Source organism: Mya arenaria, chromosome 16 (genome assembly GCF_026914265.1).
Source record: "Mya arenaria isolate MELC-2E11 chromosome 16, ASM2691426v1".
Taxonomy (NCBI): Eukaryota; Metazoa; Mollusca; class Bivalvia; order Myida; family Myidae; genus Mya; species Mya arenaria.
Window position 1 is genome coordinate 47,686,184 of NC_069137.1, and position 26,834 is coordinate 47,713,017.

General features: G+C 32.8%; 1 protein-coding gene across 1 annotated transcript in view; it reads left to right on the plus strand.

Moving 5' to 3' along the window:
* LOC128221735 (mucin-5AC-like) overlaps positions 1-26,834 on the plus strand; it is a 49,207-nt gene that overhangs the window by 10,338 nt on the left and 12,035 nt on the right. Inside the window, exons 5-6 of the mRNA XM_052930336.1 lie at positions 465-635; positions 13,336-13,506. Of these exons, the coding sequence (XP_052786296.1) occupies positions 465-635; positions 13,336-13,506 (342 nt within the window). The remainder of the gene's footprint in view (positions 1-464; positions 636-13,335; positions 13,507-26,834) is intronic.

Sequence of the window (26,834 nt, forward strand, 5' to 3'; positions counted from 1 at the left end):
AGTATAATTCCTGAATTATGTTTGTCTCTATGTTAACTGTTTAAAGGTAATTAAACAATTCAATGAACAGTAATCAAGTGATGAATATTGAAACTGTTCAGCTTGAATGTAGTTTTTAATTGATAACATTTAATTCGCCTGCGAACGTTCAATAAAAAGGCAATCATAATTAGCACGGGCCCCGAAACGCAAAGTAATAACCGTGAAAAGTATATTCAATTTGCAACGATATAATAGTAACATGCAATGAATGTATAAATAGTTAATAGGCAAGATCTATAAACATGTGGTGTGTGTTTATAGCAGTTCAGGGTAGTTCAGGGTAGCGAGGACGTAATATCTGTTAAATGGGTGTTTGTTATTGCAAGTCATACAATGTTTACCAACATTTGTAAATTGTAGCAGGTTAAAGAGTTGTTGTTCAATATAATGCTATATTGCATGTATCATACAATTAAATATAGTTAACGGTGGATGGAGCGCATGGTCGGACTGGGGTTCCTGCAGCACTAGTTGTGGGGCCGGGCTCCAGCGAAGAGACAGAATATGTGACAACCCTTGGCCTTCTAAGGACGGGAACCACTGCTTTGGTGACAGCGTGGATAACCGCATTTGTCAGCAGCAATCATGCGCAGGTGAATGCATTGCAATTTAACGGTTGTTGTTTTGATTCTGGAGTTTATGATTATCTTCTTTCGACCATTTGCCAAAGACTCATTCTTGGGCACATTTGTTACACCCTCATATTTGTAAATGGAAATCGAATGCATATGTAGGAGTTGCATACGTCTTGTCTCATCACGTCGTCTCTCGCCTTATCATATCCTGTCCTCCCCTGCCGCACATTGAATAACTATTGAAAATCTTGAAGATTTGTTGAACGTCTATGAATCTTCAAACATAAGTAAATGACAGATAAAGTATTGCACACATGCTGTCACACCATTCTTAATCATCTAATTGAGAGGTTATTCCCCTTGCCTAAATAAGAATATATTTAAATTACAATTTGAAACGAGATGGATATTCATTTACACATGCGTAAATGGCAGAAAACATATTGCTCACTTGTGTCACATGACTATGACTCTTACATAACATCACTGTTTGGTCCTTGCTCAATTTAGAAATCCCAATTATCCTAACATTTGTAACTTGTAAAAGATTACACTAAAGGATCTCAAGGATTTTTAAATGTTTATTAAACGCCATAGATATACATAATCAAACACCTCTAAGTCTTTTGAGATGTTAGCCCTTTTGATGAGATTTGGTTAAACCAGTATGTATTTTAGATAGTAATAATTATATATCATAAGCATTGAAATTGATAAATAATGAAACAAATTATATATAGTGAATTTAAAGTATAAAGTATAAATCTTACAATGATAAACATTCTACAGGATTCATGACATTAAATAACAAAATACTTAATCAATTTATACTATCTTAAACAAAGATTGTAAAAGGTTAATATAATTTTCTACGTGCGCACATATCAAGAAGAAAATTGCTGTTATTTTGTCGCATAACTCTGATAAAAAGCTTTATTATTTGAAATCTGCATTACGTGCATGTTAAAGTTCGCTGAAAATGAAGCGGATGTGTCAGTATGATATTATTGTATGTTTTTATTAAACTGTACCATTGAAATGTTTTCTTTTTTCAGTTGCATTTCAAGTCCACAATATAAAGAACAGCAGCCCTGGGTTTAATGAGAAAATAATATACCAAACAATTCAAGAAAATGTTGGGAATGCATTTAACACTTCGACAAGCGAATTTACTGCGCCCTTCAACGGAGTGTATCTATTTGTTGTACAAGTGTGCTTTCAACGACTGTCACGTGTTGAATTTGTTCTTATTAAGAACGAACCCAATGGTGTATTTCAAAGGCATTTCAACTACGATGCTAGCAACATAGAGACTTCTTGTAGTAGCACTCAGGCCTTTGTCCGTCTTGTGAAGGGTGATCGTGTGTATGTTGCCTGCGCCTATGCGGTATCTTTAAGTTTGACTGAGGATAATTATAGATACAACAGTTTCGGTGGATCAATCATTACACAAATGTAGTCATGAAATATATTGCTATATTGTGACTTTTCCTAAGGTATACTGTGCCCAAAGTGCAAAGATTCAAAAGCCTGATTATTGTCATTGACAATAAATATATTCAATAAGACTTTCACGTGTCTATTTAAAAGTACATTTACTGTTTCTAAATGATATAAATACCATTTACTGCAAAAGTCATATAACGATATCAGTGTAAGACAATACCAGAAAGAATGTGTCGTCAATATTTCAGACTTACACCAATCTAGTATCAATGAAAACAGTAATGTTCTAGAATACAAATAACACAAGTAATAAACATCGATTCCTTAAGCAAATAGTTGAGATATATGTGTACAATATGTTTCAACAGACAATATCTGAGAAAAATAAAACATTTTGATCTATTGCGGTAAAAACGCTAAAACGGTACACAAGTACATTATATGCGACTTTACTGCACCACAGCAGTATAGCTTTGCATTAATAAAGAATATTTATTTCATTTGGAAAGATACCCGTTATAGATAAACATTGTCCATAGATTTATACACATTGTATGCACAAACATGTTTTAAAGTTTTCATATTGTTGCAAATGTGAATTTTCAATTTTGATATGATGAGCACATGTATTGTTAAAAAAGCCATGCTTTCAATTGATTTGTTTATTTCATTATCGTAAAATTTAACAGAATTATTAAACCCTCGTATTATATATTTTATAATGTGTATTTCAAAACTGTTTTCGTCAAGTTGGGGAACTTGAAGCTTAAAACTTGAAACATCGTTTTAGTACGTGGACAACGACTTTTCATTTTTCACTATTGAAGGTTTTCTTTCCTTATTTGTGTACCTAAACCTATGTTTGTGATAAACACCGCAATCAAATATCGCTTGCGTGTGTTATAAAACAACATGTGTTCGAAGCGAATAATAATTATAAGTGATATTAACGTTTAAGTTGAGCGACTTATTAGTATTAAAAACGCTTATTTTACCACTAGTGATTGATTACACTGATAACTATGTTCAAGAGTTATTCGGATACTTAGATCCCATAATGATTGCTTTCCAAACTTGTTAACAACATGGGATTCGTATACGATTAATGCTATGTTTTGCTTATAAATAAATACAGTAAAATAATTTCAATGATCTTTGTTTTAGGACGAAAGTCTCTTTACTTGCAATTACAAAACACTAACAAAACAATGGAAAAACGTATTGTTTTGCCGTCGTTCAAGTCAGATTGCTTTTAAAGTATGAAAGCAGAGACATAAAAGCGAAGTGATAACCCTAAATCATTATAAAACAAAACGATATGCAAATTACGATGATATACCGTTTTCATGATGTCTCTACAGGGTGATTTATATACTAATATAAAGTCTTGCGATGTAGTGCTCATAAACTATCTAATGCAAATATTGCAACTAAATTTAGAAAGCTCAGTTCATAAATCAAAAGAATAAGTTTCTCTTGAGTATTCATCAATTATTAGGCATCAGTTTTATTTTTATTTAATCACTGATATCATAAAAATAAAATTGACAGATTGTCTTTTTTTGTCAGCCTAAAGCTGTATGAAAATATTTTAACATCCAATGAATAATGAAAATGTTGTTTAAATACATTCACATATACCGAAAATCCTGCATTCACCTTTCCATGAACATTCCATGAAAAGACTGAAGTTGGACGATTATACAATGATCTAAATTATATTTCACAAGTTTACTTACAAATGTCGGAAAAAACGCTACAATAAAGTTTTGGTATTGGCAATGATGGGACAATGCAATCTAAGGTAAACACGCACAATATTATGTTTAACAGATATATCGTCTTCTAAAAGAACTTTGTAAAAATAAACATTACACTAGATTTTTTTTACTTTACATTGATTTATAAAAAATAATATTTAACTTTTAACAGAAATTACACAAGCGTTTGTTAAATATATTTATATGTTCTTGAGTGAAATATGTTTATGTAAATATATCAGTCAAATGATACAATGGAATACAAGGCAAATCCTCAGCCTTGAAGAAATAAATGCAATTTTTATGATCGTACGAGTGATTTGCCTTGTCCCGACTGCATGACACCGACAGAAAACATTCAGAATGAATATATTCATCTCATAAATTTGCACTTTTTAAAAACAAATTCTTATAAGAGTGTTTGACAATCACGGATAACTTACCGGTTGAATGGCTTTATTATTATAGGAAAGACCTCATGCGCCTTATTGAAAATATAGGGTTAATATGCATAATGCACAGCAATGTGACAGCATTAGCATTATTCTCAGCATTTTTAATGCTGTTATTGCTTGAACCGTTAGTGGTTCAGTTATTTTTTTCTGAAATTATTGGTGTTTAAACTTTATATCGTCTCTGAATAAATAATAGGTTTCTATATTTTAGTGTGAAAACGCACATTATGAGTTAATATAACCTCACGATTTTAAGGACCTGCAATTTGAAGCCAAGTCAGCGTCACAATTAAATGAAGATTAGATGTAATTCAACGAATCAATTTACCAACAAAAGGAAACTTTAAATGAATAATAGCACATACTTGTATAATCCAATGTATTGATTTGACAACATCCGACAAAGAACATTAGATAATAGGTTCATGCACATATTTGTTCAAGTACTTTACATTTGGACCTCTTGGCGGTCATCTATAAAAAACCTTCTTGAATACCTCTCTTTTACCAAATTATGCGCAAGTCCATCGAAAGTTATTTTGTATAACATGGTGCAGGCTTCACAAATATGTATTTAAGGATTTTGCTTAAATACACCAATTGTCATAATATTCATGTAAAGGCGAAGCTCTTTTCGCGTCGAGATAAGTATAACGATTAATATGATTGATTGATAATGCGTTCTGGCTTCCTTGGGTGTGAGCCTTTTTTCGTCGCATTATGTGATCAAAAAGTTTTATTGAATATATTTAAAATGATTGAATAACATTGCAGAGACGAAAGTTGCATTTTTCTTATAATCAAGTAAAAGAACTTCATTTTTTACCCCTTACTCATAATATTAGAGTGTGGTTGTCTCTCCATTTCTCACTGCTTATCTCCAGTAAACAATTACGTCCCTTTTCTAGCACGTTTCGATGTTCGAAATTTTCCGGGAATACCGATGTGCTGTTGTGTGATTTCACTTAATACCAATAAAAATGGTAAAGTAAAAACCGGAAAGTAATCGGTTATATACACTGTTCGCCAAGTAAGAAATGTAATGAAATGTAAAAAAATGAATTTAAGTCTCAATTGAAGATAATTCAAAGACTAAGTATTCTTTCACTTCTGAATATGGAATTTCATTTGCGGCAATGTTTTTTTTACAGATGCGTGATAAACCTCGGTTGGAACTTTCTCATACACAACTGAAAGATTTGGTAGATTCACTCTATATCACTTCTCGCGGTCCGTGATACCAATAGCACATGGACTGTCAGTGACCCTTATGGTGAATGGAATACCTTAGGCTATTTCATAAGTTCAGTCTCGAAGTCAGCCTTATCCTTTTCTACATATATTGTAATGATCTGTCAAGAGTGTTTTGCAAACGCTTTAAAAATACGCTAGAAACAATTGATATAGCTTTCTATTTATATATGAAACACATATCTCAGATATATATGTATAAATATATATCTCACCTCCTACATGAATGACGCTATCCGATTGGCCTAGAGCGGTCACGTGCACGACGTGTATAATGCATACCCCCCCCCCCCCCCATGTAATTTCGAGTATGTTTCATACCACCCCTGTAACTTTCATACTCCGCAAAAGACATAAAAAATGGCGGCCGAAAAAATTGTAACTTCTCTCTTGGCTTATATTTTCACTGTAGGGGAGCTAACTCATGCACGTTATTGAATATCCATTTTATTCAAGCAATCTGTTGTGTGTAACCGACTGTTTACTTGAGTCAATGGTTACAACATGGCGACTAAAAAACGGTTTACAAGCACAACGAGTGACGAATCTCTCAAAAAAGGTTAAAATTTAATTCAAAAGAGACGCTTCGATGAAACAAGAAATCTACAAATTTGCTGAGGAGTTACCTTCAAGAAATTGTTAAAAAATAATTGTTAAAAACAGTTAACTGTTGTTATTTTTCTTATTATTATATTTATTGACTGTGATACATCTTTCTTGTACAGTTATAGGTTAATGTAACCTTACTGAGAAAATATATATGCTGTCAAACAATGTTATTACTATATTTACCTTGTTATTGTATTTATTCCAAATAACTTGAAACTTGATTACATAAACTTTTTGTATTTCTTAAAATATAATTTTGAGACAACATTTAAACGCCACTGAATATTTTCATAACAAATACATTATATCTTAATATAATCTTATTATTAAAAGTACTCGGTGAGATATATTCGTTACACTGTTAGTAGCTGGGGGGTATGTGATATACACCCCCAGTGGTATAAGATCATATTATCATGCATCCAGGTATGTATTCAGGTTAAACAGTATTCATATACATGTATTATGAGTTACACTGTTAGTAGCTGGGGAGGGGGGGGGATATGTGATATACACCCCCAGTGGTTTCATACCACGCTCGAGCTTCGCTCTCGCATTTTATAACTAGATAATTAGGTAATAACTTACCTCGTAAATGTATGACGTATCACTGAAAGAAAAAGTCAACTATAAAATGACATAGAGTCCTTTATCTTCAAATCGGCACGTAGGCCAATGTCTCGATACGTTTGGTAGGTATTATAATGGAGGACGCATCTATAGACTCTTGAATAACGTTTTGCCTGGGTCGTAAGTCTCCAGTCCGTTCTAGCTAATGCCATGTACATTACCTATCATTAAGTTTCGGCCTGGAATCTAAAATCACAATAATTAAACTTTGTAGGCATTTGAATAATTATTATTAAAACAAAAAGTTAGGAAGTCTTCCCTTATGTACTCCCTATCCCAATGTATTAACAACATAGTCTAGGTTATATAATGATGAATTTCAAAAGGTGTACATAATAGTTCAATGTATTTACTACTGTATTGATGGTAGTATTAAAAAACTTGTGTTTATCGTTGATAAATGGTTATTTGCTAAGGCGTTAATGCATTTGAAACGAACTCTAAACTCTTAAACTCTTTTTTTTTGTACTCATTGACGTTCATTCAAATTTACTTAGATGTTAAGTTCCAACTGTGAAGTTATATATATTAACAGTAAAAACTAGTGAATTGACAATGTTAATATTATATAATTAACGGAATTAATTGTAACTTGTATTTTAAACAAACGTACCCTATTGGGTTAAATATTACAATTTGGTGCTTGGATTTAGCAATCCAGAAGGCAAACAATTTGATCTTTGAAAGTCGTGATTGGATGATAACCTATTAGTCTTTGTCGTCCAATGTCTTATATGATCATGAAATTATAATTTGACAAATGTACGTGTTATATATAAACGAAATACAATTAAGTGAGTTATGCTATTTCAAATATTTTTTTCCTTCATTTTTCTCAAAATCCCACCAAAATCAATAATAAAGCCCATAACCTACAATATTTTTCCCGTCTTTGACACCTTGATGAAGGGTTCTAAACACCGGTGAAAGTTTCCTGAAAAAAACAATGTTTAAACGTCTGACGTTGTTTTTGAACAATTTGAATAACCTTTCTCTTTTGGAATATATATTTGCTTATATTCAATACCGATTTTTCTTCCTGGGGAGTTTTCGTTTAGACAATAAGAAAAAGAACAATGTTGTTCTGTATTTGATAACAATTTAAATTGAACTTATGTTATCTGAGTAAAATATGAGCGTTTTTTTCGGACTGTAAAAGGACTGGTCGACTGAATGCACTTAGGCATATCTAAGGATACAAATAATACTTTCCCCTGACCCAAATAAGATTAACCAGACTCGCAACTTACTATAATGAAAGTGTGTGGTAGGATATTGTTATATTTGTCTTTAGTATCCATTTTCTATTCAAAATCCAACAGTGAAAATACAGTACGCCGTATTAAAACAATGGTTTACCGTACTGTCGTTTTTTGGATCCGTATCATGCTAGTACGGTGTGTAGTCGATAAGAACTACTTTCGCGTCCATAAAAATAGTGAATTGGAAAAAAACCTGTCTAAATTTAAGCACAGAACATAAACTAGTTTTTTTGTAAACTTTACATCAAATGTGAATATCGTATTTTAATCGAAGCCCAAATGATAAAGAAGAAAAACATGAAATGTATTTAATAACGGATAAAGATTAATAAAACTATTACAGTATACGTTGTTGAGCGTAAGTTGTTCATCATGTGACATGTTTTAGTCGGCAACCTCAGTGTTTACTACCACGTTCATGTAGGTTAAGCCCACTACAATGGCTGTGTTTTGACACAAAATGAATGATTGGGCATAAGAAGAGTTTGATTTGAAAGAAGAAGATTTTCTATCAGCTCTAAATGATAACATTCTAAATGATTTTTTTTCAATTTTTATTTGGAAAATGACGTAAATGGAAATATTAACAAGGATCTTTTTTGAAAATGGAAATGGTCAAGCTCAAGTAGCTACTCCAGAACGAAACAAGAAAACAACACCCCGTGTTTTGGACATAAACTGATGAATTAAAAAAAATCCTGCCAAAAAATTGAAAACAGGGTCTTGCTGCAGACATTTTCAACGCTGGTTATTACAACAAACAAAATTTGAGGTACGCGACATCTGAGTTATACCACCAAACAGAGCTGGACAACGGCATTGGCAGATTCCTCCTGTCAATCTAGAAGGTGATGGCTTCCAATACGAGCCTGATTCTTTCATAAGCTATCGTCGTGGAACAAACAGATGAAAGTTCTAAAAACGTGCAAAATAAAACATAAATTATGGAAAAAAAGTTTTTAATATTTGCTACAGATTTTGAAAATAAACTTGAATGATGATAAATGCAAAGTCAAAATGATAATGCACAAATTACAAGTAACTTTAGTTAAATTTTATAATATGCAAAAATTATTATTCATTCTTGAGAAGAAACACTTACACATACGCAAAAGTCTATTTGGTCATATTGCTGTGTCTAAACTGAAACAAACACAACTACCGTTCCTTGTGTAGATAAAACAAATGATAATGATTATAGTAATTATTCTTCAGTATTTTTGTCAAACGCATTTTATAATGACTCATGATTAACACTGCCACTTTGGAAATAATCTACATACATGTTGGTCTTTTTTGAATAGATTAGAGAGCGAGGAGTGTTATCACAAGACTAAGAAAATTGCCATTTATCACTCGGATTTTGAAAGCTTTTTATCTATGACACCAACTAAATTACCACCTAACTATCATTTAAATACTTCTAGTACTTTATCCTTTAACTTTTTTAAGCCCTTCGACTGTAGATGTTTAAACACTCCTTGATAAATAAGCGGACATTATAATTAATGCTGATAAAATAGGGCATAAAGGATCAAATTGAATCGAATGTAAGCTTATTTTGATTAAAGAAATAAGTCGCCAGTCAGAGGTTAGTTTCAACACTGTGTATAAAGAAGAACAAGAGATAGGTCCAGAGAAGAAAACAATATTGGCGAGACAAGACTTGATGTTCTGCAGATATGGATAAGGTTCCGCTTTTTATTGGTAAGTCTTTTATATTTGCATTTTCTAAATAAATGCTTCGTTCTTTCTTATACACTAACCGTTGATGAATTCTCGCATTTTGAAAATTAGGTTAAGGTGATAACTCTGTTATATCCGAGTTAAATCTCCACTTAATATATTCTTGAAATGTACTTACCATTTATAGGGAAATAAATGAATTAAAATAGACATAAGGATTTTTAAACACACTATATGCAGAATATTAGGGGCAATTTTATGAATCTGCTCACACATTGGACAGAAAAAAAGCATCACAATCTCCAAAGACTTTGACTTACCTTGTTTAACAACTCACAGTAAATAAACAAATGAACTGCAAGTGACCCAGAAACAACTAGGTTTGGGTACACAGTTTTGACATTCACGGTAATTACATATTTATGGTAATATGGACATAAACCATATCGCATTTGACAAAAACATTTTTATAAACTAACAAAATGTCGCTTTTTTGTTTAAACGTCTCTGACAAGATGTAGCGATTTGTTACAGCTATACTGTTGGCATCATAATCGACAGGAACACATACTTTAACGTAGAGGATAAATTAACAGGCTATCTTGGTGTAGGATTACTAACTGACATTTCGAGAGTTATATGTGATTTACAGCAATATTGATCATTGCATTTCAAAGGAAACTTTTTAAACAATTTATTGTAATTCGACACCAGCTCTTATTTTAATTCAAATCATTTCAGGCTCGTTGCTGTTTTTGCAATGCTGTTACGGTGTGTATATTACTTTAACAATATCGATAATTACTCTTGTAAAATCTTTATTAACAAACTGTATTTGATTATCATAAAAAGAACCTTAGGAGTTGACTTAGTGACACTAGCTTAAACAAAAGCAATGCTACCAAGGCGACTATAAATCAATTTCAAGAAATGCATCAACGCCCGCCACCCTCTTTTTCCGCCGCCCCTTAAATTATATTGACTCAAATAAAAGAATGAACTAGTTTATGTGTTTGCGTATCGGTCCGGTATCGCCGAGAACGGCGTTTATTCATACTTACGGTGTCGATGTGTTACGATCGTGTTCATAATTCGTCTAAAACAAATGTATTAAGTTGCTTATGTAATAAGAAAGAGCATGAACACATATGACACGGTGAAACGGTCATTTGAAAAAAATAAGTATAGATAAAATGTCAACCCCCACCGCCATTAAAAATTATTTGAATGAAAATCTTGTAATTAATTCATGTTTGCCTAATGAGATACCCTTTTTTCTAATTTGTCCGTCTCTTGTTGTAGCGCAAAACAAACACAACAGTTACTAGTTAATGAAGTGGTAATGTGATCGTATTTTATCTATTCATGAAATTTTTGTGTTGACTCTGTCAAGGGAATACGATGTACTTATCCTTTATTTTTTATTTTTCGAATAATTCTTTTTCAACAGAAATAATATTTTCAACAAATATACGTCATCCTAAATTATGGCTTCACTTTCTCTTGACTATGTTTTTTTCTATTCAATTTTACAATTTCCATTTTCGTTTTATTATTATTGCAGGTTTCATTCTTAACACAAACGGAACAACAAGTAAGGATATTGCTATACACTACAATCGGAAATTACAAAATATAAATACGGATTGTTAAGGAAGGATGTGGTTATCTAATGTAAAAAAGCGTCAGTTTTTCAAATGTATAATTTATTTGATCGAGAGACATGTACAGACACGAACAGATATAATAACAATCTAAGCGGTATACATGTTTATGCTAGGAAGCTTAGACCATCTTATATCCTGCGTAAAAATTGAATAGATGTCACAAATTAAGTAGAGTATTGCATATGCAAAATCGAACCATCTTGATCTTAATAACAGTTACAAATAAATATATTATGTGAAAAGCATACATAAGAACTATTCTGAACTATCCAAAATAAAATGTGATTGTACGATACGTGCATTGATATGATTGAGTATAGATTCCAGGTTTATTGCTTGAAGTTTATATTAATTACATATACACTACAAAATAACTAATTGTTTTACCAGATTTTGGGTGCACGGATCAAACAAACAATTGTCAGTTTCTAAACGACACCATTCAAATATGTGATGACGTAGACAAGGCACGCGACATATGCAAGAAGTACTGCGGTCTTTGCAGCATAGGTATGATGTACCTTTTGTACCGTTTTCGAAAATTTATAAAACTTTCTTTCATTAGATTTGAATGGTACCTTTGTGTCCAATATAAGTTATACTCAATGCGTCATGTATCAGAGATTGAACAGGGATGACTGTTTGTTTCAGTGTAAGATCGTTATAAATTTCATCGAGTGAATACCGACATTTATGTTTAACGAGTGGCGTACGTGAAAACATACTATCTTACAACGAAACAAACAACTTTTATGCCTCGAATATGAATTAAAAGTAATTTAAAAGCATGGTTTTATATAAAACGCGCCTGTTTGTATGCGCACGTAATGTCATTTCGGAAATTGTGTTCCAGCCTTGTGTGCGCTGACGTTGGATTTGTTACCCACAGCGGGCTTAAATTTCAAAACAGTGAAAATAATCATTTTTATTTTACTGATAAATCTAAATCAACTACCGGAAAGCAAAAGATAAATGCTGATACTAGAAACATGTCAAAGATTGACATGTAAGCAAACTGTTAATGACGGAATACTTTTATTTACAGATAAATCAACTAAACGAAAATAATTGGCTAAACTGTCGTCTTATTACGATCATTTAAACTTACTTTATAAACTAGCAGCTATATAGATGAGGGTTTATTTTAGCCAACCATTTATATTCTTATAAGTTGACGGACATTGGTCTATCTGGGAAATCTGGGGCGGATGTGACGTCACGTGTGGCAAAGGAATAAAGTCTCGTTCCAGAACATGTAACAATCCCCCACCCGCAGGTGGCGGTTTTGATTGTGTTGGAAGTACAGCAGAAACAGATGTGTGTTCTCTTGAAACCTGTCCAGGTAAATAGCATATTTGCCACACGAGCCTTAAATCCCATATCCATACAGGAACATTTTGGGGAAATGAGTCCCGGTCACAAAATCGAAAATAGTAGCAAGACTGAGTTAAACATTTGCAAAAAAGTCTATAATGGTTTAAATATTGTCTTTAATGTCATTGACTTTAAATTGTTTTCAAAATAGTAACTCGTTTTAAAAAAGGAAGACCGTACATGCGCAGCGTTATTTATTGAAATATTATTAAAACTATCACCTGACAATTTTGTCGATTTTGAAGCTAATCTACCGATCTCGGCATATATGTTTTGCTGGAATAATATTATATGTATAGTTACAAAAATACCAATGGTACTATGGCGGAAAGCAATGCTTAACATTATGGTTAAGTGAGTTAATGTTAGTATAATGGATATATCATTCAAATGCCAATATTATATAAAACGTTTTTAATAACTGAGCAAACGAATATGAAATTTGGCTTGAGTCAGGAAGTACCTGTTGGCCTTTGAATTGGTATTCTTATAACTCTTATTTCTTTTATCGTAACCCATATATACTGTCGATTGTTTCAAAATTACAATACTATTGCTTCTATATCTTTTTTCCAAAGTACACGGCGGTTGGAGTGGATGGTCGGGGTGGGGAATATGCAGTTCTAGTTGTGGTGCCGGGCTCCAAAGGAGAGATAGAAGCTGTGATAATCCCTGGCCCTCTAATGACGGGAACCATTGTTTTGGTGACAGCGTGGATAACCGCATATGTCAGGAGAATAGCTGCGCAGGTAAAAACATAGGATTTGTAAAATTAGGCACATGCTTTTAATTTGCTTTCAGTTAAAGAGATGTCTTGTCTTCAAACATGCTTCGGGGATTTCAATTCCTAACAACAGTTACATGTTTATTTGTGTTCACGAGCATTGTTTGAAGCCCGCTTGCATCGAAATTGTCAAAGAAACGGCATACACATTCGCCTATATCATTCAATTATGAAAGATGCATATTTTAAGCATGTACTTGTAACATGATATGATTGATCCATTACGAACAAATGGACGTTGTTCATTAAATTAAATTGCAATATCAATTAATTATTGCAATGTATTTATCTTTTTTTTCTCTCTCTCTCTCTCTATATATATATACAATTGTAAACAATCCACCAGTAGTCGCCAGATATAGCATATAGACGAAAACAGAGGATAAAAAATACATCTCCAATATGGTTCAAGCTTAATGATATATTTCAATTTCATTTTTATTTCCTTCAGTTGCATTTCAAGCCCACGGTCCAAAAAACGTTCTTCCTACTACAGGCGAAACAATAATATACGAGACCATTGATGTAAATGTGGGGAACGCCTACAGTTCTACTACAGGAGATTTTACGGCGCCGTTCAACGGGGTGTACCTCTTTGTTATTCAGTTGTGCATCATAGGAGGGTATGCTGAGCTAGCTCTTGTGAAGAATGGACTTACCGGCGGGTTTCAAAGACATTTTAATTATGATGCTAGTAATCATGGTGATTACGCTTGTAGTAGTTCACAGGCATACATTCAACTAGTTAAATACGATCATGTTCACGTGGTCTGTCAGTACTCAAGGAGTTTAGTTTTGCAAGATAATTCATACACTTACAACAGCTTTGGAGGATCTATCATAACACTAGTGTAGAAACTCACTCTGGCATTTCAATACAACATGGATTTGCCTATATAAAATGTCCATTAATCTCCATTTATATATACTTTTTTTGTGTGTGCATACTTTATGAACTATTGGTCGCAGTTATGCTAATGTTTGCAGCGCGCTAACGCATCTTGGATTTTTTTGTTTTGAGGTAATAATGATGTGGTAATTTTAGAGTTCACCAAGAAAATAAACAAGAACATTCGTGTTTTATATATGCATGATCCGGGTCTTGCTTATTCCACAAACAGGGACCATAAAATGTCGACATTTACAACTTAAACGCAAATTCTATAGTTCAGAAAATTAAATGTAGAGTGTAAATATTATCTGATATATACGTATAGCTTATAATATACATGATCATATGATCGCAAAAATTGCCTGATTTGTGAATTTGTAATTTTGGACTTGCTTACATGGCTGATTTGCCTAAGAACTTTCAGACCTATAACCTCATTTTCTTTTTGTAATATTAGCATGCAAAGAAATTTACATAGTTGTTGACTTCCAACAATCAAATATTAAAATTTGGAATATCATATTAATACATATTTTGAAATAGACAATGTTAAAATTATAGTATTAACGGAATCCAGTGTACTTTAAATTCCATGCAAACGGACATTATTGGTTTAAACAATTTGAATATGGTGCTTGGACTTAGCAATCCAGACTGCAAACTATATTTTCTTGTAATATCTTGACTTGGCCATAACCTATTTATCGCTTTTCGTCCAATATCATTCATGATCATGAAATATTATTTGACTTATTTACGTCTTAATGTACGTGTTATATTGATACTAAATACACTACTAAGAGTTATGATTAACCGATTTCCTCTAAATTCGTATGATCCAAACAAAATCAATAACAAAGCCTTTAACCTACAAGACGGATATTTTCTGTGTTTGACACAATAATGAAGGGTATCGACTACCATGAAAGTTTCTCGAAAACACAGGTGGGCAAGTTTAAATTTGGTCATCTTAATTCACGCCATGTGGAGTTTACCCTTCATGATGATTGTTATCAAAGCCTTTTTCTTTATTTCAATCGGCGTTTTAAAACGAAAGTCGAATTTTGGAAAATACCCACTTACGGATTGATCTTAGGTAATGAAATTTAATGCAGTAGTTTTTGTTTGGTTGTTATCAATTGACCTTACGTTCACTGTTTTTACACAGTAGCAAGACCATACCAAACAAACCTCTAAGGTGGTTTTGAAACTGTTTTAATATCGGTGTTGTTTGTGTTTTAAAAAAATGCTTAAATCTAATTCATATTTTTCTACCTGCTCCATTGGACAACTTGAAAAAGAACTGTGTTGTACTGGACTAAATAACCAATTTCTGAAATCATGTTTAAGAGTAGAATCTGAGAATTTTGTTTGGACTGTAATATGACTGAAATGAATCACTGAGGCATATCTAAGGATAAGAATAATAAACATCCTTTCAAGTAATCGTTAAATTGGCGCAGAAGAGTTGCAACCCTAACCAGAAATGATGTTTTAATACTTCATATGACCACAATAAAATTTGCCAAATATATGAACTAATTATATTGAAAGTTTGTTAGGAAATTGTTATATTTTTCTATATCGTTCACAAAATTCACATCGATATTTGAGAAGAGGGAACACTAGCGCATAAAGAACAGTCACGCACCAAAATGCTTGGTTTTGAACTGTAACGAAAACAACTACTGCTCCTTATGTAGCTGAAACATGTGATAATGATTATTTAAAATATATTTAAGTATTTTTATGTTCTTCTTCTAACTTATATTTGAATGAATCATTGTTAACACTGTCATTTTACATTGTAACCTACATTGTTTGTCTTCATTTGAAATGATAAGGCCTGGAGGAATGCTATGAAATTGAAAACATTTTTTGCGCCATTTATCACGCGGATTTGAAAAGGGTTTTATCTATGATACCACACAAATAACCTTGTAACTATCATTAAAACACGTCTCCTTGAGAAATGTGTGAAAAATATCATTATTGCTGTTAATTTGGGCATACAATTCAATACTGGATCGACTGTAAGCTTATTCTTATTAAAGAAATATATCCCGCTTTAATGTTTTAGATGACAAGGCTTTGATTTTTCCATTGAAAGTGCCAGGTATTAAATAAATGATGCATTTTATCTAAGTTATTGGTATATTTAAATGAATGTTAAGATTGTTTTAAAGCTTTTGTCTTCACCAGATAGATCGCTGGTCAGAGGTTAGTTTTAATACTGCGTATAAGGAGGAATAAAGTGATAGCACCATTGAAAGAAACACTCTTTGGGAGACAAGACTGGATGTGCAGATATGGATAAGGTTCTACTTTTTGTTGGTAAGACTTAAGAATATTTTGTTCTTATTTTGAAATTATAAATAGTTCGTTAATTCTGATACATTGACCGTAGATACATTCGTTTTACCATTTTAGGGACGGTACGTCTAAGTGTTAATTTTTTCAAAGATCGTGTGGGAATTTAAACAAATAATCCCTCGCCACTTGCACATTTGCCTAGAAAGAAATATTCATTAGTATATATTTGTTTTTATATGTATGTAAAGGAACATTTCATAAGCTCACAACATACTAGCAATAGCATGGAAATATTTTACTCTGCCTTTCAAGACAACATTAGTAATTACAGGATCTCTCCTGGAAGAGTTTGTACTAGTAAGGGAATTATGTACAGTCGAACCCAGCTGGCTCGAACTCCCAGGGACCGCAAAAAATACTTCGAGCATTGGAAAATTCGAGCCAAGCGGGATTGTTAGCCTTCAGTATGAAGAAATCGGTCCTCTAAATCAAGTTCGAGCCAACGAGGATTTCGAACCAAGCGAGTTCGAGCCAACGGGTTTCGGCTGTATATATAAATATATGTAATGTAACATTTCAAAAGCTATGAGAACATATCATTCTGCCTCTCCATATAACATGACGTTTGCCCTGTGCAAAAAAACACTAGCCTTGTTTATGTAGTTTTTCATATCAATAAATAAGTACCATGTCACCTTGTAAGCATGTCCCTGCAGTTTTGTTTTTTTTGTACTTTGATTAAATTAAATATTTAATAGATTATACTTGTTTGTTTCAATGTAAAGTCGTTATTTATTTCACCAAGTTAGCACTAAAAGCTATATTTCCCGAGTGTTGTAGCTAGGAGTGAAATCTTTATTTTTTGTTTCACGAAGAAATGTAAATATAATGTATTTACAATTTCATATGAACTTTATTATCGTAATGATATTTTTGAACCATGTAGAGAGGGGAAATTACAAATCCAAAAGTTTCCGTTATTCAACAAAGTGTCTGCCCAAACGGTGCACAAACAAACTCAAAATAGAAAATAGTTTCAGACAATTTAGGTAAATCAGGTGTTTTCAATACACCATATGCAGAATATTTTCAGGCAATTTTATGATTCAGCTCTTACATTGGACAAAAATGTTTTTACCATACCCCAAATCTTTGACTAACATAGTTTGACAACTCTCTGTACTACAGAAGCGAGACATAGTATAAGCCTCAAGGCGTTCTTCTTAATTCTGTTTACACTATTGTTAAGTACATTATTTCCATATTCTTTGTTCCAATGCATTACATATTTGGTCTTTGTTAATTTTGATTATTCTCAAACTAAACTAATTGTAAATATTATCTTGAAAAAAATATTGTTTAAACAAACTCTCAGTAAATATTGATTTAACCAACTCTCAGTAAATATTGTTTTAACCAACTCTCAGTAAATATTGTTTATACAAACTCTCATTAAATATTGTTTTAACCGACTCTCAGTAAATATTGTTTAACCAACTCTCAGTAAATATTGTTTAAACAAACTCTCAGTAAATATAGTTTAAACGAACTCTCAGTCAATATTGTTTAAACCAACTCTCAGTCAATATCGTATTAACCAATTCTCAGTAAATATTGTTTAAACCAACTCTCAGTCAATATTGTTTAAACCAACTCTCAGTCAATATCGTATTAACCAATTCTCAGTAAATATTGTTTAAACCAACTCTCAGTAAATATTGTTTAAACAAACTCTCAGTAAATATTGATTTAACCAACTCTCAGTAAATATTGTTTTAACCAACTCTCAGTAAATATTGTTTATACAAACTCTCATTAAATATTGTTTTAACCGACTCTCAGTAAATATTGTTTAACCAACTCTCAGTAAATATTGTTTAAACAAACTCTCAGTAAATATAGTTTAAACGAACTCTCAGTCAATATTGTTTAAACCAACTCTCAGTCAATATCGTATTAACCAATTCTCAGTAAATATAGTTTAAACGAACTCTCAGTCAATATTTTTTAAACCAACTCTCAGTCAATATCGTATTAACCAATTCTCAGTAAATATTGGTTAAACCAACTCTCAGTAATTAAACAAATAAACTGAAAGTGACCCAGAAACAACTTCGCATGCGTACACAGTTGGCTTTGTATTGACTTTTACTGTTAATTGATATTTATAGTAATAGGGACAAACATCCTACTACATGTGGTGAAAAAAATGATATACACAACCAAAATGTCGCTTTTTGTTTTCAATTATCTTTGTTATAAAGTGTTGGGAACTCAATCGACAAATATACACATTTTAAAGTAGTGGATACATTAATAGTTGTCATTTAGTGTAGAAGTACTAGCTAACATTTCAATATTTGAATATAATCTTGAGCAATGTTGATCATTTCCTTCCAAAGGAGACTTATTGCCAACCATTTACGGTAATTCTGCACCAGCTAGTATTTTAATTTAAATCATTTCAGGCTCGTTGCTGTTTTTGGGATGCTGTTCCGGTGTGTATATTACTTTAACAATATGGACAATAACTCTTCGTAATATCTTTATACAAACTATATTGGATTATCATTAAAATAACTGAACAAATTGACACTGTGACACTAGCTCAAACATAAACAAGGTTAACTGGGCGACTATAAATATATTGCAAGATTTTGATTACCGCCCATCCCCTCTTTTATCCGCCGTCCCTTACATTTTTATATCCCTACGGTGTCAATGGGTAACGCTCGTGTTCATGGTGTGTCTTAAACACATGTATAATTCGCCTTACGCAAAATGAAAGAACGTGAACACATACTAGAGGGTAACACAGTCATCGTAAGACAGGCCCGGGCTTTGCCATGTACTGTCAAACACCAATGCACGAGTATTGCAAATTATTTAGAGTAGAAAGACTATGTTACTGAAAATTAATGTTAAACATTTTCAAAAAATGTATTTTCATGTTTAAATATTGTCTTATGTCATTTACTTTGAATTGTGTTCAAAATAGTAACATTTAACAAAACGGAGCTTCAATTATGTCAATATTATCACGTGACAATTTTGACGGTGCTCTAGCTAATTTTCCGATCTTTTCTGATCTTTTGCTGGAATGCTGGAATATCTTTACATGAATACTAACAAAGAATAATGGTAGTATGGCGGAAAGCAATGATATATAAAATGATTAATTTAGTAAATGGCAGAATAATGGATACTGAATTCTGGTGCCAACATTATGCAAATTCCCATTAATTTACAGTGCAGACGAATGTGACAAGTGTTTTAGTTTTCACTTTGTCTTATGTCTGGTATTATTTCTTTTCATTTGAAAAGTATTTTATCACTCTTATTTCTTTAATCGTTATCCATATATACCGTCGAAAGTTTCAAAATTACAATCAAGTTATATATATATATTTTTCAAAAGTACACGGCGGATGGAATGGATGGTCGGAGTGGGGAACATGCAGTTCTAGTTGTGGAGCCGGGCTCCAAAGGAGAGATAGAAGCTGTGATAATCCCTGGCCCTCAAAGGACTGGAACCACTGTTTTGGTGACAGCGTTGATTACCGCATATGTCAGGAGATGCACTGCGCAGGTGAAAAAATATTTTTTAAAAATAATTCACATACATGTTCATTTTCTTTTCCATTTAAAGGACAACTTTACTGCACACGGGGAGTGCATTTTGCATCTAATAAACATATCGCTTTCATTCTTTAGGTTTATTGTTTCTCTACGGTACGATTTCATATTCTATCATTAGTTAAATGTTTGTTTGTGTTCACTAGCTTTGTTTGAAGCTCGTTTACATCTAAAAAGAAACGCCATATACTAACACCTCAACTTCCATTCCTAAAATGAACTGCCTTTCGGCACTTGCGTTTATTAATCGATGAACGCAACATCTTCGGATATGTTCGGATCGCAATTCATCGGATAACAAAATACATGAAAACTAATGATAGTGTTATTGTTTGTACTGTGTCAGCAGGTCCAGTAAAATATAAAACAACATTTTAGAAAGTGTTAATTTATTATATTTTAAATGTATTGTTGTCATAAGTGTTTCAATTTTACGTTTAAAAGTGATTTCAAGTTGTTGAACTTTTCCCGCGTTATTGTGACGTCATTTAAAAAAAATATTTCCGGTTACAGTTGGGTCGTTCTATTTACAGAATGGGTAAAAAAATGATTACTGAAAAGTTTTCTTAAATGAAATGAAGAATTTTTTTTAACAATTATTGAATGAAATAATGAACTAATGGTGTAAATATAAGTAATGAATTGCGATGTTGATGACTCCTCACACTTTGACAAGCCCAATTGCGTTCATACCCCGATACTGACATCAACCCCGCAATTCATTCCTTAAATAATACCAACATTGCACGCTGGAAGGCCATATTCAAGAGTATAAACATTGACATTCACAATGCGCCTAAAGCAATAAATCATGGGAGATACATATTTTAAGCAGTTATTTGTAACATGATATGGTCGATCTTTTACGAACTAATGAACGCTGTTAAAATTTAACTGTAATATAAGTTAAATTAGTTTAGCTTAAACTTATTCATTTCTACAACGATTGTGAAACAAGTTATTTCAACTTATATGAATCACTCTCGTTGGCACGATGTTGCGCGAAAGTGTGGTTTTGTGCTGTGGGGGAAACCGGAGTACCCGGAGGAAACCCATTGGTCCGGCTTGGTGACAATAAACAAAACTCACATGACTCAAAACTACATCTCATTGTAGTGTAACACAATGAACCTCGCCAATCTGCTAAGGTCCTTACTCGTTTTTTAGCTACTAAGTGGTCAAAATGCCATAGCGTTATTTTCATTTGAGCTTCATTACCGTTACCGACAGGTGTCAATTAGGTATCCTAGATGGAAAGGTTAATCTCTTTATCATATGTTAATAACGGCCCTAAGACTTGAATAATAATTATCAAATGATCTGCTTTCTGATAAACTCATATATTACTTGGTGCCGTCGAAGATCAATCAGCAACGGCCAAGGTCAACCGCTAATGGCTAATTTAATTACTGTCCAGAGATGAGCTTAATTACCTTGTTTACTAAAATCCTATAAAAGGGGTTTGGTCTAGTCCATTTTGACGTCACTGGATATATTGATTGACAAGCTCCTTTTTGTGGCGATAGCCAGTAACATACTTTGAGTGTTGTCACGTGAGGTCAAATGTATCACCTGATTTCATTAAACTATTAAGGAAAATTAGGAAACACTTCTAAATGGTCAACTGCAATTTGGGTCAATTGCGAAATATAAAAACACTTATCCGGAGCTTAAGAGAAAGTTTTTAGAGTTTTGGAGTCTGCCTCTCGTTAGGATAGTCAAGAATGTAACTGGGTTTAAATCTTCAGGTCTACGGACCGAGATCAGGCAGTCTGCCAGCTTAAGATCTCAGAGTCAGCTTTGCTTTTCTTTAATAGATCAAATTAATTGGAACTAAGAAACAAATAATTGCTAACAATAAAACGTGTATCATCGGACGTGGTTGTTTTGACTTTATAACTATACGATTGTACGGCTTAGTGTATAGGACGCGGTTTAATAGTGAGGGTGCTACAGTAGTGCATATACACAGAAACATCATACTCCAATATGGTGCAAATAGTGATTTTTTCCCAGTTTTATTTTTATTTCCTTCAGTTGCTTTTCAAGCCCACAGTCCAAAGAACAAACATCCTAAAGCAGGCGAAACCATAATGTACCAGACCATCGGTACTAACATCGGGAACGCCTACAATTCTACTACAGGAGTATTTACTGCGCCTTTAAACGGCGTGTACCTCTTTGTACTGCAGACGTGCACGGCATCATCGTCTTATGTTGTTCTAGCTTTTGTGAAGAATGATCTCAACGGTGTATTCCAAAGACTTTATAACCATCCTAGTTCTAACTCAATGTGTAGCAGCACGCAGGCATACATTCAACTTTTTAAAGACGATCTTGTTTATGTAGCCTGTATATATGCCAGTGAATTAACATTGCAAGACGATGTTTTTCGATACAACAGCTTCGGAGGATCAATTGTTACACTTATGTAGAAATAAACACGTTGTAAGTCATAGGTTGTGATAAATGGTGTCTGAAATATGCATGTGACTTGTTTTCATTGTTTGTTTTACTTAAACCTCGCCTTTCAAATTTTATCAATAATATAATTCGTAACCTTGGCCGTCTTCGTAATGCAGATAGACAATAGTATATTGTAACGTAACGAGAACGTTATCTTTACTTTTATGAAATAATTAGCTTTTATTAAATGTATATTTGTCATACATGAACGAACAAAGATTGAATGGTTTGTTTTCATCTGAGTAATGAAATAAACTCAATTAATTCAGATAGGTTATCGATAAAACGTCATCAAAGTAAATGATGGAACTAAAAGAAAAAAAAAACGGGTAAAAATGAATGTACCATATATTTCTTTAGGTGTGTATATGGAAATGCCATTTATTTGGGTGAGACGCGTCCTCGATTTACGGACATCTCTCAAACTTCAATTTGATCATGGTAATGAGGAGGGCACCGACTATATATAATATTATCCAAAATGTAGCTTATAAATTGTAGATTATATTATAATGCTTTCGATATTTTCCACGATGCACGATAACATGTTAAAAACAGTGTTGTTTTTTTAAATACTTTATTTGCTAAAGACGACTTAAATTATCAAGGGCCTAACTAATTTTGTCTTTTTTTCGAATATGGATTTTAATAGCAATTCTTCCCTTAAAGCTGCACTTTCACAGATTGAACGTTTTAGCAACTTTTTTACTTTTTGTCTTGGAACGAGCCAATTTTTGCGAAAATCCATAGAAACCAGTTATATATGACTGATGACAAAAAATTAGATTGCAGATTTTTTATTTAAGTTCAAAAATTGATGTTTGATGCATTTTTCTTAAACCGTTAGTAACTGTTTAAGCCATGAAACATTAATTTTCGGACAGAAATATGAAATTTACTTTTTTTTTTGTCAGCAATCTTAAATAATTGGTTTGCAGATATTTACGCAAACATTTGCTCTTTCGAAGACAAAAAATAAAAAAAGTGGTAAAAATGGTAAGTCTGTGAGAGTGCAGCTTTAAAAGATAAAGGTTACACGGTACTAAAACTCTTTCCTATATGTTTCTCAATCTCCTACGCAGAGATCTTCCTTTTCGAGCAGTGACAAGGAAAGTTTTGGGGAAAAATAACATTAAGCTTAATTGCTTGTTTTGCAAATATCATTCAAAAGAATTAATTCCAAATTATTCCCTCATAATGTATAGTCTTTTTTATCCCCGTTCAATTAACTCATAACACTAATATGTGTTCAAAACAACAAGGAATGTTGTTACTGTATTATTAATAATAATATCTTTCGAACATATGTATACATGTTATCATTGAAGTAATTACAATTTGTTTTGGTGATCTACATGCATGTTTTTCTTTTTTTATCAAGCCGACTTGATGTAATGCATCAATATGTTTTCTTTTATAACTTTATATTACCTCTCGAGGTAAGATTTGTTGTTCAAGGGGCTGTACTCCGTATGATAAAATAGCAAAAAAAAAAGAAAATTGTCGAAAACTGACATAAACTTGGCATCGATGTGTACAATGCATTGAAACTTACTAACTGAAATACCACATAGTTTACAATTAATTTAAGTTAAGCAGTTATTTCGTATTTTTCCATTAAAAAAGATTACTGGGTATGTCTACCAGGTAGAATTCATTCCTTATGCGTGATTGGCTAGTCGGTGTTATCACGTGATATTACCGAGGTAGGTCTATAGCTTAATTATGTCACCCACTTAAAGTAGGCCGTAATAGCTCAGTGGATACGACGCTGGTCTGCAATTTTGGCGACACGGGTTCGAACCTGGTCCCCGACACATTTTTTAGTACATTTTGGTACTTTTTTACAATTATGATATCAAAGCCTAACACATTCTATTAGATAATTGTCCTGAGATTCGTTGCAGAAAAAAAACTTGTTTTGGTGCCAATCTGGTGTACAGTCCATTTAAGGACACACACCTAGGTATGATCGCGCTGTTATCTCAGCTGTGTTTACAGCAAGAACACGTCTCCAGTTATCAATTAAAGTGCTGAAAGCACTGATGGACTAGGGCTTCATTCAGGGGAATGTTGACAACCATATTCTAAGCATTGAAAAAATCGGCTCACATCACAAGGGGTCACTGTTTAATGGGCTAGCTTAAACTTTAGACTACAACTGCTTGCAAGCTGCAAAGGAAATTTGAAAAATCTAGTTACGTGTGTGTAGAGTGAGGCGGGTAGGGGGGGGGGGCACACATACTTCTTTAATTTGATCAAATCCTTTTATATCAAAGGTCTCTTATTTGCAGTTTCAGAGAAGATTTTCAATGATGTAATTATATACTATATAGAAAACCTGTCACCTCTTTTTCAGGGGAGCTTTAAACCACAGGGCCATACTTTGAAAAATCTTTGTAAAAGACATCTACATTGTACACCTATGTCAGACTGCATACACAATGCTATTAGGAAGTAGTTATTATTTAAAAAGAGAAGAATTATTTTCTCCCTCTTAATTTGTGCTTGGTATTCAATTCATATAACATGTTACCATGATAACTTAGTGCTGATGATAAATATTAGGCACTGTCTTCTGTCTAATGCTATTCATATTACTGCTGCACACGTTTGTACATTGCAAAGCAAGTTGAGTAGACTAAGATTAGATGAATATCGTTTTTAAAGTATGAAATATTGAAATGTCTTTTAAATACTTTGACCATCAAATTTCGTAACATGGTGTCAGCAGTTCATCACACTGCTAGTGAGAATGGAATACCAAACATCATTTTATTCTTTATTATATACCCATCATCAATCCACATGCAATACATATCACAAAATACTTAAACCCATATTCCGCTCCAGTGCAATACGGCCATATACCACTCTTGTGACGTCACGTCATAACAAGTATGTTGCGCAATATTAAATTGACGTCATTAAACCAATGAGTGCATCCAAAAAAGAAATTTATTATGCAAAGATGTGGCTTCTAAGTGATCTAATCAGTAAGGTTTATAATAAAAGGGTTATTAGTACTGCGTTTTGATCCGGATATGGCGGAATGTTATATTTGATTCTGGTAGTGTTTTGTAGATTTGATTTTACTCGGCTTGTGCCTTGTGAAATCCGAATCTGCAAAAATCTACTTGAGTTAAATACAACCTCCTGGATCAAAACGCAGGAACAACAAAACCTGTTACCCCGTGGACAGAGCATCTTTAACCCACAGGGCCATCGTAGCTTTGAACAATCATTGTAAAAGACAACTACATACAAGATGCTTAAGGAAGTAGTTTGGAAAAATTAAGAATTATTTTCTCCATCTTAATTTATATGCATTAGATAACTCAATAATTGCAGCAGTTGGCCATTCTTGTATTGTTATGTTGAATGTAGAATCAAGAAGCTTTCTTTTCAGGCACTCCAAATTTAATAGTACTGTAACATTTGGAGTGCCAAGAATTTGTTGGATTCCTAGGCAACAGATATCAGATGTTGCAGTACATTTGGCAAATACTTTTCACCCGTCCTTGTACATCTAAAAAAGCTTTCATTTCGCAAAAGTAGTTCATATAACTATATTAAGGTTGCTAAATTAGAGTTTGAATAATTCTGCAAACTAGATGTGCCTTTAATTGCTGCAATTTGAACTCCAACTCATAATGTCAATTAAGCTGGTTAAGCAAAACTGCAGTTCCTTGGTGTGGGGATTGCTTTATTTACTTTAATAAACAAACAGTTCTTGCGTTAGAAAGTACAATGTATTAATATGCATTTTACTTGCCCTGACTCCACCCAAGCCTTAAATCTTAGATCAACATGAACTTGGGGCTATGTGTAATATCAATGAGAACTATAAATTATGTTCAATTTAGTGCCACTTATGATATTTCATTCCACATACAAAAACACTAACATGTTCTTTAAAACCAATATCCTATGTCATGATAAAACCATTGCCAAGTTGGTAATTTGAAAAGACAAGAAATTATATC